General features: G+C 62.8%; 1 protein-coding gene across 1 annotated transcript; it reads right to left on the reverse strand.

The window, feature by feature from the left end:
• Positions 1-9,140: 9,140 nt before the first annotated feature.
• On the reverse strand, positions 9,141-12,167 carry MISP (mitotic spindle positioning). Its single transcript, XM_004595955.2, has 4 exons — positions 10,405-12,167; positions 10,100-10,224; positions 9,561-9,599; positions 9,141-9,322 (listed from the first exon to the last, which is right to left on the reverse strand). Exons 1-4 carry the CDS (start codon positions 12,149-12,151, stop codon positions 9,233-9,235), a joined length of 2,001 nt encoding a protein of 666 aa, XP_004596012.2. The 5' UTR covers positions 12,152-12,167; the 3' UTR covers positions 9,141-9,232.
• Positions 12,168-15,111: the final 2,944 nt, after the last annotated feature.

A 15,111-nucleotide genomic window follows, 5' to 3' on the forward strand; every position in this document is an offset into this window, starting at 1 on the left:
GACGCCCCACGTGATGACCTCACACCCAATCATCGAGCCGCTACCCAGCGTGCGCCTTGGCGGAATAAGCCATCTTGAGAGTGGGTACGTGGCGAGTCAAACCGCAGGAAGCGTGCTTGCCCCAAGCTGCCGCCATCTTGCAAGCGGGCATGGACCTCCCGCCCGGGGCGCTAGGGCAAAAGGAGCCGCGTCGCCATCTTGGAGTAGGGCAGCCAAGTTCAAGGTCTCCATCTTGCTTGCGGGCGCATGGCCAAAATGCATGGGTTCTGAAGGAGAGTTCCCTGCGTGGCCAGGACACCGGGTCTGGACCGCGGACACGATCGTGGTCATCCCAGACCGTCCGCGCCAGAGCCCCGCAGCTGGACACGGGGCCCCGGGGCGCCGGCTCCCGCCCACCCTGCACGTGGGGTGCCCCGGAGGCCGCACCCCTGCATCCTGGGGTTCGGGGTGCGCACACAGCCGCGGAGACGCCCCCCAGGTGCGGCGGGGCGCCGTGCCCGGCCCGTTGGGCGGCCGCGGCCTGGCCGGGACCCAGCAGCCTTGGAGCCCCGCGCGGGCCCGGCGCCAGCGGATTCCAGCCGGGATTAGGGCCGGCTGCCCGATTTGCACGGAGGCCTCAGGGCCGCGCGCTCCTCCGGGGCAGAGCCAGCCGGCAGCGGGCGCCCGGGGCGTCCACTGGGCTTACCAGAAGTGTGTCTGTGGGTTGGGGGGTGTGTGGGATGGTTGCATCTGGCGTCTCCTGGGGATCACCCAGTGCAGGGGCGGGGACCGAGCTCAGAGCAGACGGGATAGGAGCTTGACAAGGTGGAGACCCACCCAGCGTCCCCTCAGATGGCCCTGGGCTCTGCCCAGCAGGACCAGGCTCAGGCCAGACAGGGCAGGAGCTGACATGGTGGAGACCCAGCCAGTGTCTTCTCCAGTGGCCCCATCCTAGCCCCCCACCCTTGCACAGCCTCTGCAGGCTGGGACCCACCTGGGACAACCTGGACCCAGCCAGCATGAGGCAGGGTGCTGGGACAGGGAGAGGAGGCCCTTCCTGATGTCCGAGAGTGGGGCTGAGGGGCCTGTTTGAGGACCCTCGCTGGGGCGGGCAGGGGGCACAGCCATGCCCTTGCCCTGGGTCAGGCACCTGCGGGAAAGCAGTGCCCAGTGCTGGGGACAGGACACTTCTGGACCCTGGCTTTGACTTGGCACAGCCCCAGCTGTTGGGGGTCCCCGGGGGGAGTGAGCCATCAGATGCACTCAAATAACACCAACAGATTACAGATTCCTCCACTGCCTCAGCATGGCCTGTTTTTTTTTTTCTGACGTGTGGGATCTCCTGGCCTGCATGGGCAGGCCACCCTGCCTGCTGCCTGAAGCCTGGTCCAGGTCCCCTGAGGCTGCTGGGGTGTCCCCTGGGCGGAGCCACCCTCCACCAGCCCTGCCAGCTGCTACCTTCATGAATGATTGAGGGGTGCGGGAGTCCTGCCTCCGCTCCCTCCCCTGCCTCCTGTCTCCCCTTGCTGCTGGCCCAGGAGGGGAGGATGGGTCACTGTTGACCCCTGTGTCAAGCCTGGGGCAGCCCCCTTGGCCGTTGGGGACCGATGTACCCTGTTTCCTGGTAGAGTCACCAGGCAGGAACCCAGGGTGTGGCGCTGGCCAGCCGCCAGGCCCTCAGACCCATTTCCCAGGGTCTGTAGAACGGAGCTTGGCTGGTGGGGTCCTGCTGCCCTCCCGGTGGTGGGGGAAGCGGGGGGCAGCCCAGTCTTCCAATCCAATCAGAAAAGGGTGGGCTGGACCTGGTACCCCCTAATCTTGGACCTCTCAGTGTTTGTCCCTCCCATGCCTACCCAGGTTTTTAACTTGCCACACCCAACCCCCCCCCCCCCGCAAGTCGTTAGAGAGGGAGCACTTTTACTCTCTCCCCACACGGTGCCCACTGGGCCCTTGCTATCTGCCCCCTCGCAGAAAGAGGGAACTGGATCTGGGGCAGGGAGAGGCTTCAGCGAGCCACACAGCATGGGCTCCACAGGGAGACACCATGAGGGCTGGCTGAGGGGGCGTGGACCCCAGTCCTTACTCAGTGAAAGGTGGCTGAGCAGGTCCCAGTGGCCCCAAGACGGGGCCGGGCTGTCCCTGCAGCAGTCCCAGGTATGGGCGTGAGGATGTCCCTTGGCATGGCTGGCCCTGGGCCCTGTTGCCCACACTGCTCCCCACTGTGAGCACGAACCCTGGTGGCCACCCCACGGTCCAAGACTTGAGTCCCTGCTACCCAAGTAGGAGCTGTGGGAGGAGGGACTGGCCCCTGGCTCCAGCTCTGCCTCACGGACATCCTCAACCTCAACCACACTCAAACCCCTGCGACCAGAGCAGAAGGGGGAGGCTGGCGCTGGAGGTAACAGCACCCCACACGGACACTTCACCGTGTACCCTGCGTTGTCCCAGTTGTGCGGGGTGTCTTGTCCAGGGCAGAGGCACTGTGGAATGGGAGGGCGTGGATAATCTTTGGGGTAGGGTGGAACCGGGAGGGAGGGGAGCCACTGCTTCCCGCAGGGCCCCTGGCCTTGTCAGGGACCATCTGACACCCGGTGCCGAGAGCGCGGGCATCAATTCTTTATAACGGTGGCGGACACCTGATCGTGGGGCGGGCAGGGCTCAGGTGGCTGGGTGCCTCCGCCTGCCCCAGGGACGGGACGCACCGCTCGCCACTTCCAGGCTGCGCCCAAGCAGCAGGTGGCCAGCCTGACTGGGCTTCTGGAGCCCAGACAGGTCCCAGTTGCTGAAAGCTTTGATCTCCATCTTCTCCATTTTGCTTCCTTTTTTTCCTCGAAAGACCCAGAAGGGGCCCGGCGTGATAGCTTAGCGGCTAAAGTCCTCACTTTGAACACACCGGGATCCCATATCAGCGCCAGTTCTAATCCCCGCAGTCTCTCTTCCCATCCAGCTCCCTGCCTGTGGCCTGGGAAAGCAGCGGAGGAAGGCCCAAAGCCTTGGGTTCCTGTACTCTCATGGGAGACTCAGAAGAAGCTCCTGGCTCCTGGCTTGGGATTGGCTCAGTTCTGGCCTTTACGGCCTCTTGGGAGTGAATCATCGGACAGAAGATCTTCCTCTGTTTCTCCTCCCCTCTGTATGTCTGACTTTACAATAAAAAATTTTTTTAATCTTCAAAAAAAACCCAAAAAAACAAAAAAAAAAAAAAAAAGAAAAGAAAAAAGGCCCAGAGGCAGACACACACAGATCCCATCTGCTGATTCCCTGCCCTGGTCCCCGAGGCAGTCAGGCCAGAACCTCCATCCTGGCGGTCCCAGGACATGCACATCTCCTGTGGTTCCCCCAGAGCTGCATTGGCTGCGCTGTTTTGGGTCCCAGCTGCTCTACCTCGGATCCAGCTCCCTGCTCATGGGCTGTGAAAGCAGCGGATGGTGCCCCCAGTCCTTGGGACCCTGCACCCCTGTGGGTAGGAGACCTGATGGGCCAGCACAACCGCAAGCACCCTTAAGGTCAAGGCAATCGACAGACCGTGCAGTAAGGCACAGGTGCCTGGACCTTCAGAGGCACATAGGTACATACGCTGGGCTGTTCCCCCACCCCCCGCTCCGCCCTGCCATCATGACCCTGCTCCTCTGTCTTTTCACTGCCCCCCACGTGTGCCTGAGGGCAGCCTCAGCCCGCTCCCATGCCCTCAGCCCACCCCCTGGCTACTGCGCACTCCTGGCCCGTCTGAAAGTATCCACTGTCTGTCCTTACCCTGTGCCCTGTTCTACCTTGGTATTTTGTATCTTTTTTTTTTTTTTTTTTTCAAATGACAAACAGTTTTTGGCTCTCCTGAGATGGCTTCTTAAGCTGCTGTTTTGTCTGCAAGCAGAGCTGGCTCCGCCCTGCTCCATGACCCTGCTCTGCTGTGCCCTCCCACCCTGACCCTGCTAGGCTGGGCCCCGCCCCCAGGGACCCTGCTAGGCTGTTGCCTGGCGCTGCCCCCGGCCCCCCGGCAACCAGGTCCTCAGGACCCAGCCAGCCAGGCAAACCCTAGCCGACCGTGCCCCCCTACACCTCTGCGTGTGTCCTGCCTGGTCCTGGTCTCCCTGTGGTGCTCAGCCCAAGGCTCGGTGGGCACAGGGTCCAGCTGCCCACCCGCCCGCTGCGTTCCTGAGCTCCCATCAGGATAGTAGAGCTGGCCGAGCTGCAGGAAGGGCCCAGAGTGTTGGGGCCCCCCGCCCCTTGCACAGCCACACGCTACCCCTTGACCAGTGTGTCCTTTGTTTTCATTTTAAAACGTATTTATTTATTCTTTTTTTTTAATTTTTATTGTTGTTATTGGAAAGCCGGATATACAGAGAGGAGGAGAGACAGAGAGGAAGATCTTCCATCCGATGTTTCACTCCCCAAGTGAGCCGCAACGGGCCGGTACGCACCAATCCGATGCCGGGACCAGGAACCTCTTCTGGGTCTCCCACGTGGGTGCAGGGTCTCAAGGCTTTGGGCCGTCCTCGACTGCTTTCCCTGGCCACAGAAGGGAGCTGGATGGGAAGTGGAGCTGTGGGGATTAGAACCGGCGCCCATATGGGATCCTGGGGCTTTCAAGGTGAGGACTTTAGCCGCTAGGCCACGCCGCCGGGCCCTATTTATTCATTTTTAACAAATACAGTGTGTCGCTGTCCTGCAGCGATGGACTTGGTGCACGGAGCCGACCATAACACGCTTGGACTACTGGCTGATGATCAACAGCCAAAATTTATTAGGGGCAACAGACTTTATATGCTGAGGGTCATACAGGATTAGGGTAGAGATACTTAGTTCATCAACAGAACCATCAACTGTTTCTATGCCTTAGAATTCCTTTTGCCTTGTATATTACTTCCCACTCAACTGTTCTTATACAAATGATATCTCATCAGGTATACAAAAGGTAGCCATACAGTTGTTCTCATGCAAAGGATATCCAATCAGTCACACACAAGACATCCATTCAGTTGTTTATCATACAAATATTGTCCCATCAACTGTAATCCTGTGCTCACTGACTACAGTCGCTGACCTACGGTCACAATGTCCTCCTACAACAGTGTGTTTCATCTTCCTAATTCTTTTTTGAAAAGATTGATTTATTTTTATTGCAAAGTCAGATATACAGAGAGGAGAGACAGACAGGAAGATCTTCTGTCCAATGATTCACTCCCCAAGTGACCGCAACATCTGGAGCTGAGCCAATCAGAAGCCAGGAACTTCTTCTGGGTCTCCCACATGGGTGCAGGGTCCCAAGGCTTTGGCCCGTCATCCACTGCTTTCCCAGGCCACAAGTAGGGAGCTGGATGGGAAGTGGGGCTGCCAGGATTAGAACTGGCGCTGATATGGGATCCCAGCATGTTCAAGGCGAGGACTTTAGCCGCTAGGCCACACTGCATTGGACCCCCTTAAAACACTTATTTTTGTTTCGTTTAAAAGGCAGAGCAAGATACAGAAAACTTCCCCAGCAGCTGGTTCAGCCTGCAGACAGCTGCTGCAGCCAGGGCTGGGCCAGGAATGGGGAGCCACACCCGGGTGCCCCTGGGGGAGCAGGAGCCTATTTACAGGGCGTCCACAGGGACTTGAAGCTGGCCAGCACACGGGAAATGGGGTGTCCCAGGCAAAGGCTGAGCTGACTGCTCCCCCCACCCACCTACACACACCTTCTGAAGAGCCCTCCTTGCCCTGGGCCCCCAGGCTTTCTGCTGAGCTAGGGATCAAAGTTCCAGGGCAGTGTTATCTGGAGGAAAATTCTAGAACCGGCTGGATGACAGCGGCCGGGCAGCTTCCTCCTCTTGCTCAAGACTGTGCAGGAAGGCAGACGTACCGAGATACCGAGCTGCTTGGGGGGCCCCCAACCAGCACAGGGGGGCCTCCACGCTCCACGTGGTTCCTTGAGGCCTCTAGATATTGAGGGTGGGGTGCTGGGCCTCCGAGCCGGGAGGGAACGCGCTGGGAGTGGCCACAGTCTGTGTCCCTCTGCCTCCCTGCCAGGCCTTCGGATCTCCCACAGGGACCCAGACGACTTGGTCGGCCTTGGCCGGCAGACAGAGGGGATGAGCGTCAGGAACACCCACATTCCTCCGTGTCTTCTCCCATCCACTCATTGTTTGCTTGTTTGTTTGAAATTCGCTTCTGCCAGGAATTCCGCGGGAGGGGAGAGCCAGTCCCTGGGAGCCAGGCTTCAGGGTATCTCCAAGCCACCTCCAGTCACTACAGCACCGAAAACCCCTTCACGTCACTGCAACCCCAGACCCCGGCCACTGCACTGCCAGACCCCGTCCAACTGTACTCCCAGACCCTGGTCACTGTACCCCAGACCCCGTCAGCCAGCCCTGCGCAGTGCCTGAGGGTCAACCAGTGCTAGCGACTATTGCTGTTGGCAACAGCATGCCCCACCGCGGCCCCAGCACACAGTGAGAAGGGAGCTGCTCTGAGCACAGCCTATCCTCTCCCCTGAGGGACGTCTACACAGCGCAGGACTGGACATCTGTGGACCTGGCTCAGCTGCAGCACCATGTCAGGTTCCAGAACATTCCATCACCCTAGAAGGGAGAGGATGGGAGGAAGATGGGATATGAAGGGGAATGACGGGGTGACGGGGTGACGAGGGTGATGGATGGGGTGATGGGGTCACGGGTGATGAGGTGATGGGGTGACTGGGTGAAGGGGATGACAGGGTGGTGGTGACAATGGGGAGTGAGGAAGGCCACAGGTGGACAGTCTGCTGCCCCCATGGCCAGAGTGCAGGCCGCGTGAGGCAGAGGTTGCTCTGCCAGCTCCGCACTGGGTCCTCTGGGAGCTGCAGCCCCTCCAGGGCTGTCCCTGCAATCTTGGTGCTGTGCCGCCCCCTGGTGGCGGCATGCGTTTGCTCCAGGTGCCCAGTGGTCTGAGTGCCCACAGCAGGGTGCCTCTGGCATGCCCGTGTCCTCCGGCAATAAGGACGCGCAGGCTGGCGACTTGCACCCTCCACCGTGACCAGGGACCCACAGGGCACTTCCCAGTTTGTGGGGGCTGGCAGGTCTGGGTGCCTCTGCTTCCCCCTTTACCCAGTCACTACGGAAGTCGTGGCTGAGGGCAGCCGTGTGTGGCCCCAGGGCTGGAGGTGCAGGGAGTCCTTGGCCGGAACCACAGGGTCTGGAGGGCTCAGGCAGGGCAGCCAGGGTTTCCTGGAAGCAGCCGGGTGTTGGTGCTTCATTTTTACCCTGTCATTGGTTTCTAGAAGTTCCGTTGCTTTGGGGAGGCGAGATCGTCCATCTGTTGGTCCACTCCTCAAATGTCTGCGTGCCGGGTGGGCCCATCATGTCCCTCCCAGGGCCGGCCCACCGTGTCCCTCCCAGAGCCTGCCCACAGTGTCCCTCCCAGGGCCGGCCCACCGTGTCCCTCCCAGGGCCTGCCCATCGTGTCCCTCCCAGGGCCTGCCCACCGTGTCCATCCTGGGGAGGGGCAGGAGCCAGGAGCTGGATGGGAACTTTGCCCGGAATGCTCCACCTCGGACGTAATTGTCTTGGTCACTCAGCCAGACACCTGCTCCTATTATTATTACTTTTTATTTATTTATAAAATATGTATTTAGTATGATTTATTTCATTTTTTTATTGAAAAGGCAGATTTAAAGAGAGGAGAGACAGAGAAAAATCTTCCATCTGCTGGTTCACTCCCCAAGCGACTGCAACAGCCGGAACTAAGCTGATCCGAAGCCAGGAGCCAAGAGCTTCCTCTGGGTCTCCCATGCGAGTGCAGAGTCCCAAGGCTTTGGGCCGTTCTCAACTGCTTTCCCAGGCCACAAGCAGGGAGCTGGATGGGAAGTGGAACAGTCAGGATTAGAACTGGCGGCTCTTAGGAATGCCAGCGCTTGCAGGGGGAGGATTAGCCTGCTGTGATCAGTGTGTGGATTAGTCTGCAGCCACCCCACCCTACTTTCCGACGGAATCTCCCTGCATGTTTTTCTTATCCTGAACTGGAGCCCAGAGGAGTGCGGTGTGCGCACTGGCTGCCCCGAGGTGCTGTGGAGGAAGGCTCGGCCGCCTGCTCCCATCTTCCTGGCCAGCGCCGAGTTGGCACACATGGGTGCCAGGCCTCCAGTCCCTAGCCTGAACGGGTGACACGCCCTGTTCCCCAAGGAGCACAGGCGCAGGGCCAGGCTGAGTCCCTCCCCCAACCGCCCATCCCCTCAGCCTCTGGGACCCTGTAGTCCTGCCCATCCCCTCAGCCTTGGAGACCCCTCAGCCCTGCCCATCCCCTCAGCCTTGGGGACCCCTCAGCCCCGCCAACCCCCTCAGCCTTGGGGACCCCTCAGCCCCGCCAATCCTCTCAGCCTCGGGGACCGCAGGCTGTTGCAGGGCAGGAGCTTGGACGTCCCCTGAACGGCCACAGGGAGGGGTCACCTCTCGTCTGAGGGAAACAAATTCAGCTGAAAGCAAAACTGCAGAACCTGCAAGACCACCATGAGTGGGTGGGCTCCAAAGGGGGTGGGTGCCGAGAGGCTGGATGCCATGAGGAAGGGCGGGTGCCATGAGAGATGGTGGGCGCCAAGGGGGGTGAGTGCCGAGAGGCTGGATGCCATGAGGAAGGGCGGGTGCCATGAGAGATGGTGGGCGCCAAGGGGGGTGAGTGCCGAGAGGCTGGATGCCATGAGGAAGGGCAGGTACCGTGAGGAGGGTGGTCTCCATGGGACTCCCTAGTCATGCTGGCTCAAAGCCCGTCCTGTGCAGGGGACCTTGTGTTGCAGGGGAAATGAGCCCCGCAGCAAGGATGTGGGTCCAGCACCTGCACTCCGACCCTGGTGTCAGCCTGTTCTCCACGTAGCACCCAGTTCACATCCCCTGGGACTCAGCTGTGCGGGACGGAAGGGAGCTAAAGTGTCCAGGATAATGCAGGTGCCAGGCGGGCGTGTCGTCCACATGAGGCAGGGTGGGGCCAGGCGGGCGGCTCACTGCAGGTTTATTTCTGGGTGTGGGTAGACAGGCAATCTGGGGGTGGGGAGACAGCGCCCTGCACCCACACACGGAGGCCTCTTCCTGTAGCTGAGGGGGCACTCTTCCAATCACACTCTGTCCAGGGGTGCTGGGTGCCTTGGGGGGGGCGGCGGCCTCCCCCAGCAGGACTGGGGCTCAGTCCGCCCCCTTAGAAGGGAATGCTCCCCATGACCCAGAGTCACGTGTGGGGAGCCAGCCTCCTCCCGCTGCAGACCCCAGGGAAGGGACATACATGACTGCGCCATAGCCATAGGCCCGGTTCCCGGGGCTCAGTCCTCGTCCTCGCTGGCATAGATGCCAGCTTCCCAGCGCTCCGCCAGGTAATTCTTGTGTCGCGTCACTCGTGTGGCTCCCAACACCTGCAGGACAGAAGACGAGTCCACATGGCAGCCACTGCCTGCCTCTCTCACACCAGAGCACTGGTCGTGGATGCTTCTTCCAGGACCTCTGGGCCCCCTGTGGCCACGGCGGGCATTACCAGCCAGCCAATCACAGCAGACTCTCCCCGGGGAGAGGAGGGCGGGAATGGGCCTTTTGCCAGCCACGGGTTGGATGGGGAGGGCAGGATGGGCGCCCTGGCCATCACAGGGTACTCACCTCTGAGTTGATACCATCTGAGGGGTTGATGCCCGCGTACTGTGGAGAAGAAACACAATCAGGCATGGCCTGCAGTGTGCTCCAGGCACAGCTGGCTTTGGCATCACTGGGGCGGTAGAGGAGATGTCCCCATCAAGGCCACCTGCCATGTCACACCACGGGGGACTCTTCCCAAGGAGGAGCCTAGGGCCGGATTAGGTGGAGTGGCAGGTGTCAGGGCAGGGGGAGCCGGGTGCCCAGCCAGGGAAGAATGTAGCCTATGGTCACCGATGTGGGGTCTCTGAGGTGCAGGGCTGGGCACATGCATGACCACTGGGGATGACAAAGGTGCCATCTACTATCCAAAGCCAGTGGCAGTGACCATGGCCACTCGCTGCTTGTCCTTCCCGCAGCTGAACCTTTGGCCTTTGACCCTGTTCCCTGAAGTCCCAAATAGGGTGACTGAGCCAGTGGGTCAGGGGCAAGTGGTCACAGCTGGGAGGGACTGGAGTCTCAGGGTGCCGCCCGCTACCCCGGGGGGTCTCAGGGGACAGACTCACCCACGACCTTCTTGTCGGCCTTTGCGTGGGCTCTGCTGGAGCCTCAGCTCGCCACACTAGCCCTGAGTGCAGATGGACGGGGGAGACCAGGGGCGACTCGGACACGGAGTAGCTTCCTGTGATGCCTGGAGGGTGAGAGAGGAAGTGGGGGTGGAGGGGGCTTCAGCGGGGACAGGGGTGCGAGCAGACCCAGCTTCAGGAGCCAGCCAGGGGGCAGTGGGCAGGCCCAGGGCCCAGCCAGGAGGGAGGGGGATGCAGGCTGCGCGGGCACCCCGCCACCACCCACCCATCTGCCAAGGGCTCACCTGACGCTCGGGAGGAGCTCCTGGAGCTTGGCTCCCAGCTTTCATCAGCTGACGACAGGAGCGCGCCCCGGCGCTCCTCGGCCACCTCGCGCTCGCGGCGCAGGACGCTCTCCACCTCGCGCTCCAGCAGGTCGGACGACGCGGACCTCTGCAGCCGCCACGGCGAGGCCCCGGCCGCCTCCCAGGCCCTGGCCGCCTCTCGGGCCCCGACTCTGGGGGTCGCCTCCACCGGCGGGGCCGCCCCGGGGACCCCGAACCGCAGCGGCTGCAGGCGGAAGTACTGGCCCCGCACGACGGCCCCGTCGGCCTGCAGGGGCTCCCCGGGGGGCTTCGGGGCAGCGGCGGCGGCTGCGGTGGTGGTGATGGTGGCCTTGGCCACCTGCGTGTGGACCCCGGCAGGACGGCGGGGCACTCCGAAGGCGGAGAACTCGAGTGGGGGGCCGCCGGGGCTCAAGTAGGGCTGGTAGGCGTCGGGTGGGATGCGGTTCACCTTCCGCACCTCGGGTGCGGGGTCGGCCGCGCGGGCGTCCGGGCTGGTGGGGCCCAGGACGGAGTCCGAGCTGAAGGCCCTGCGGAGCCCGGGTTGGCGCTCCCCGTCGAGCGCATCGGGAGTGGCCGCGCGGCCCGTCTGAAGACCCTGACGCCGGTGGTCCTCCTCGCGCTGCGTCCCTTGCACCATGTCCCGCTGCACATACAGAGAGGGGCGGCCGCGCTCGCGGCGTGGGGCCTCGCTCAGGCTCACCGAGGCCAGCAGCTGCCGGGTGGGGATGTGCACCAGCTCCGGGGCGCCGCCCGTTCCCCGCAGCCCCCGCTGCGCGCGCAGGGCCTCCTCGCGCTCCTGGGCCAGGCGGATTTCCCGCTCGATGGGCGTCTCCTTGGGGGGCTCTGTGGACGCCACGGGGTCCTCCCGGGGTGGATCCGGGGGCTCAGAGAGCCAGCCGCCACGGCCCGGATCCTCCCGGGGTGGATCCCGGGGTGCCGAGAGCCAGGTGCCACGGCCCTGGTCCTCCCGGGGTGGCGGGAGCCAGCTGCTGCGTCCAGGGTCGTCCCGGGGTGGATCCCGGGGTGCTGGAAGCCAGCTGCGGCCTCGCTCAGAGTTTTCTGTGTCCACCTCCTTCTCCGCGCTGGAGACGTGCCCGTTGGCCAGGCGGTGCCCACTGAAGGCCTTGGGGGCCGCGCTGACCCTGGCCGGGGGACTCCAGGGAACTCCAGCATTCTCCTGCTCCAGGAGAAGGAACTGCTTCCTAGCCGACAGGAAGTCGATCTGCTCCCGGTCGATGGAACTGTCCTCCAGGGGCATGAACGAAGGTTGGACGTCCCCGTGCCCCGGGGTGGCCCCGAGAGATGCTACTGTGCCATTTCTGCTGACCACCTGCTCCTGGACCACAGTCCAGCGCTCCATCTCCGGCTCCCGCGGCCACCTGGTGGGAGCACCCTTGGGCCCCAAGTAGTAAGCCAGCTCTTTCTCCTCTTCCTCCTCTGGCAGATAGAGGGGCTGGCCAGCGAAGGCCCGCTCGCTGCTGGAGGACACCCATCTCCTGCCTACTCCCTCTTCCAGCTGGGCATTGCGGTCTTCAGGCCACACCTCGGACTCGCCCCGTCTCCAGCCGCCGGCCTCGGACCCCACGCCCACCAGCTCGATGGTATAGCTGGCGTCCTCGTCAAGTGCCAGGCCGGTGACACGGGCCGAATGTGGAATGCTAAAGATGGGGTGTCGGGTCACCCTGTCGATCCTGGCCCCAGCCATCCTCCCTGGGGGGCGGGAGGGTTGACCTCTGGCTCACCTAGGGAGAAGGACACCACGGAGCCTGGTCAGAGGCCTGTGGAAGGCGGGCAGAATTCAAGTCTCCAAGGACCTTGGTCAGTACCCTGTGGCCTGGCAGAGGACTCACAGATAGATGAAGTGCCCAGAGCTGAGCTGGTGACAGGAAGGTCCAGGACCTTGCAGAACGCAGGACATGCCCAGCGGGTCCCTGGTCGGACCAGCAGCTTGCACTGTGTGTATCTATCAGAGCCCAGCCGACGTCAGGTGCTACTGCCACTCCCCTGGCACTCCCCATGTCGGCCTCCTCCCTGCCTTCACGGCCACTCCCGTGTCCTGCCCTGTGCCCTGCCTGGCCCCTGTCCTGCTGGGCATGGCCTTGGGGCCTGAGTCAGTGGCCTACCTCTCCCGGTGTGAGGTCACACACCTGCTGCTACTCCAACTGGCACCTGCCTCAAACCCCAGAGCTGCAGGGGCCACCACTCCACTGTATGCATCTTGTTCGTTCGTAGCTTATCTTTGCAGGAGCTCCCAGATCAGGGGGGCTGGCTCAGGGGGCCAAGCCTGAGGTCTGAGTGACCCACAGCGCGCACAGGGGGACAGTGCTTTAAACCACCATTTCTGGAGTTCCTAGTGGACCCGGGACACCCCAGGAGCAAGGAACCCTGGGGTCCAGCTTCCCAGTCCCACCTGCTCTGCTTCCAACAGTGACGCCCCACGTGGGAAGGACATTCCGAGGGGGGGGGTCTTGGGCTCTAGCTTAGGCCTAGCCCAGCCCCAGCTGCTGTGGCCATTTGGGGAATGAGCCAGCGGGCGGAAGCTCTCTCTTTCAAACACAAGAGACAATCTTAAGAATAGGACCGTCCACAGACCAACCCCACTGTCCCCAGTGCGGGGACATCCCTGAGCCGCTGCTCTTCTCGCCCTGGAGACCCTGTGCCTTGACCTCCCTGGCACGTGACAAGTGACCACAGGCCTCTGCCCTCCCTCTGTCCCTTGGCTCAGGCGTTCCCAGGAGGGCCACTGTGGCAGGGGTGCCAGAGGGTGGGGTCACCACGCTGGAATCCACTGGAGACAGGGACGCACCTGCTGCTGTCTGGGCGGGGTCTGCGGGACAAAACTTCTCTATTCATTCCTCCCTGGTGATTCACTCGGGCCAGCTGGCGGGGTTGGCCTCAGCCAGGGTTCAAGGCCTGGGCAGATCCCACCCCCACCCCTGGCTCAGCATCCCCGCCTGGCCCACCCTGGGGGTTGCTGTGTGGACTCAGTGTCCAGGCCAGGACCTCCCCGGGCATCCCTGGGCAGTATGCAGAGGTCACCCACAGTGGGGTCCTGGGGTCCTTGCCCCAAGGACCTCCGACCAGATTTACACAGCCTGAGCCCCACCCTGTCCTGTGATACCAGACTGAAACTGGGTTTATTGCCATAGCACGGCACACCTGCTGTGCACCTCACTGCAGCTGGCTTCCTGCCGTTCCTGCCCAGGGCGGGGGCTCCATGGAGGGCTGGGGCAGGCAGCAGGGAGGGGCTCCCGGCCCAGCACCCTACATCCCTGCCCTGCCCTCACGGCACCCCTGCTGTCAGGCTGAGGCCATTTCAGTCTGGGCTCAGCCCACCCTGCTGTGTCCCCAAGCCGACTGCTTTTGGGGAATGACAGCCCACAGCCCATATTCCCTCCGTCAGCCCCCTCAGCTCCCAGAAGCTACCAGCTGTGGGGTATCTATCAGGCCCCACCCTCAGAGAGTAGGTTTTGAGAACTTGGGGACCCAGAGTCAGGACTAGGGGACTTCTGATCCCCAGGGGGGAGCACAGACCCGAGGCCCGCAGTCCAAGGCTCTGGGCACTCCTAGAGGCTTACAGGATGCGGGTGAGCCCCCCCGTGAGCCTAAAGCAGACCCAGCCCCCCCCTACCACCCTAAAGGCTCCCATCCCAGTGCCAGACCCTCTACTCCTCCCCCCTCAACCTGTCTCACCTCTGGCTTCCCAGGCCCCAACAGCCTCAGCCTCTGCTCTGGCTCCGCTGATGGCCACACAGGCTCCGCCCTGCAGGCCTGGTTGCCAGGGAGAGGCCCCATCTGGGAGCACCCCCTCCCCGCTGCCCCACCCCGACTCGCGAGACAAAGTCCAGAGGAGGGGGAAAGCCGATACCCCAGCATGGCAGGGCAGAGGGCGGGCGCTGTGCCCACGGCCCCCCGGGATGCCCAGCAGGGACTCTGTTCTTCCTGGTCCCACATCAGCTCAGTCCCCAGTGGCAACCCCCTTTCCTCAACAAGCCAGGGCCTGATTTGGAATCACGCTGACCCTTCTCTGAGAGCCATAGGAAGCGCTGCAGAGGCGGCGGGCAGCCAGCCCTGCCCGCCTCTGCTGGGCTGTGGGGGCGCGTCTGAAGCTCCATCTCATACCAGCACTGGCACCGCAGCAGGGCTGTAAGCTGGGGACCCCAGACATCCAGCCCCACCACCCTGCAGGTCCTGTTCTGTCTGGCAGAACAGGAACTTCGGGCCAGAAAGCGCAACCCTCTGGTGCAGGGGTGGGGGTAGTGGGGGCCGGTCCCCCTTATCCTGCTCCTCCACATTGTAGGGCGCCTTCTTGCTCAAGCCTCCTTGGTGCACGTGGGGTGTCTCTAGGAACCCTCCCACCCCCTCTGTCCCCAGGGCTCACAATCCCTGGACAGCTCAGGTAGCCGGCACCGGCCGGACCCGGCGGCACCCAGCATGAAGCAATCCGTCTCCTGACTTCACCTCCAGGCCTTACCTGGTCAGGTGCACGGCTGCACGTGGCGCCCCGGGGGACAGCAGAGTGGCTCGGCCAGCACTGCTTCCCTTTTATGGCAGCCCCACGGCCCCACCCTGCCCGCCTGCCCGCCCAGCGAGACACCAGCGCTCCAGGAACTGGGCTGTTCATGGGTTTATTAGCTTCTCTGGTGAAGAGGAACACGGGGGCCT

Source organism: Ochotona princeps, chromosome 33 (genome assembly GCF_030435755.1).
Source record: "Ochotona princeps isolate mOchPri1 chromosome 33, mOchPri1.hap1, whole genome shotgun sequence".
In the NCBI taxonomy this organism is placed as follows: domain Eukaryota; kingdom Metazoa; phylum Chordata; class Mammalia; order Lagomorpha; family Ochotonidae; genus Ochotona; species Ochotona princeps.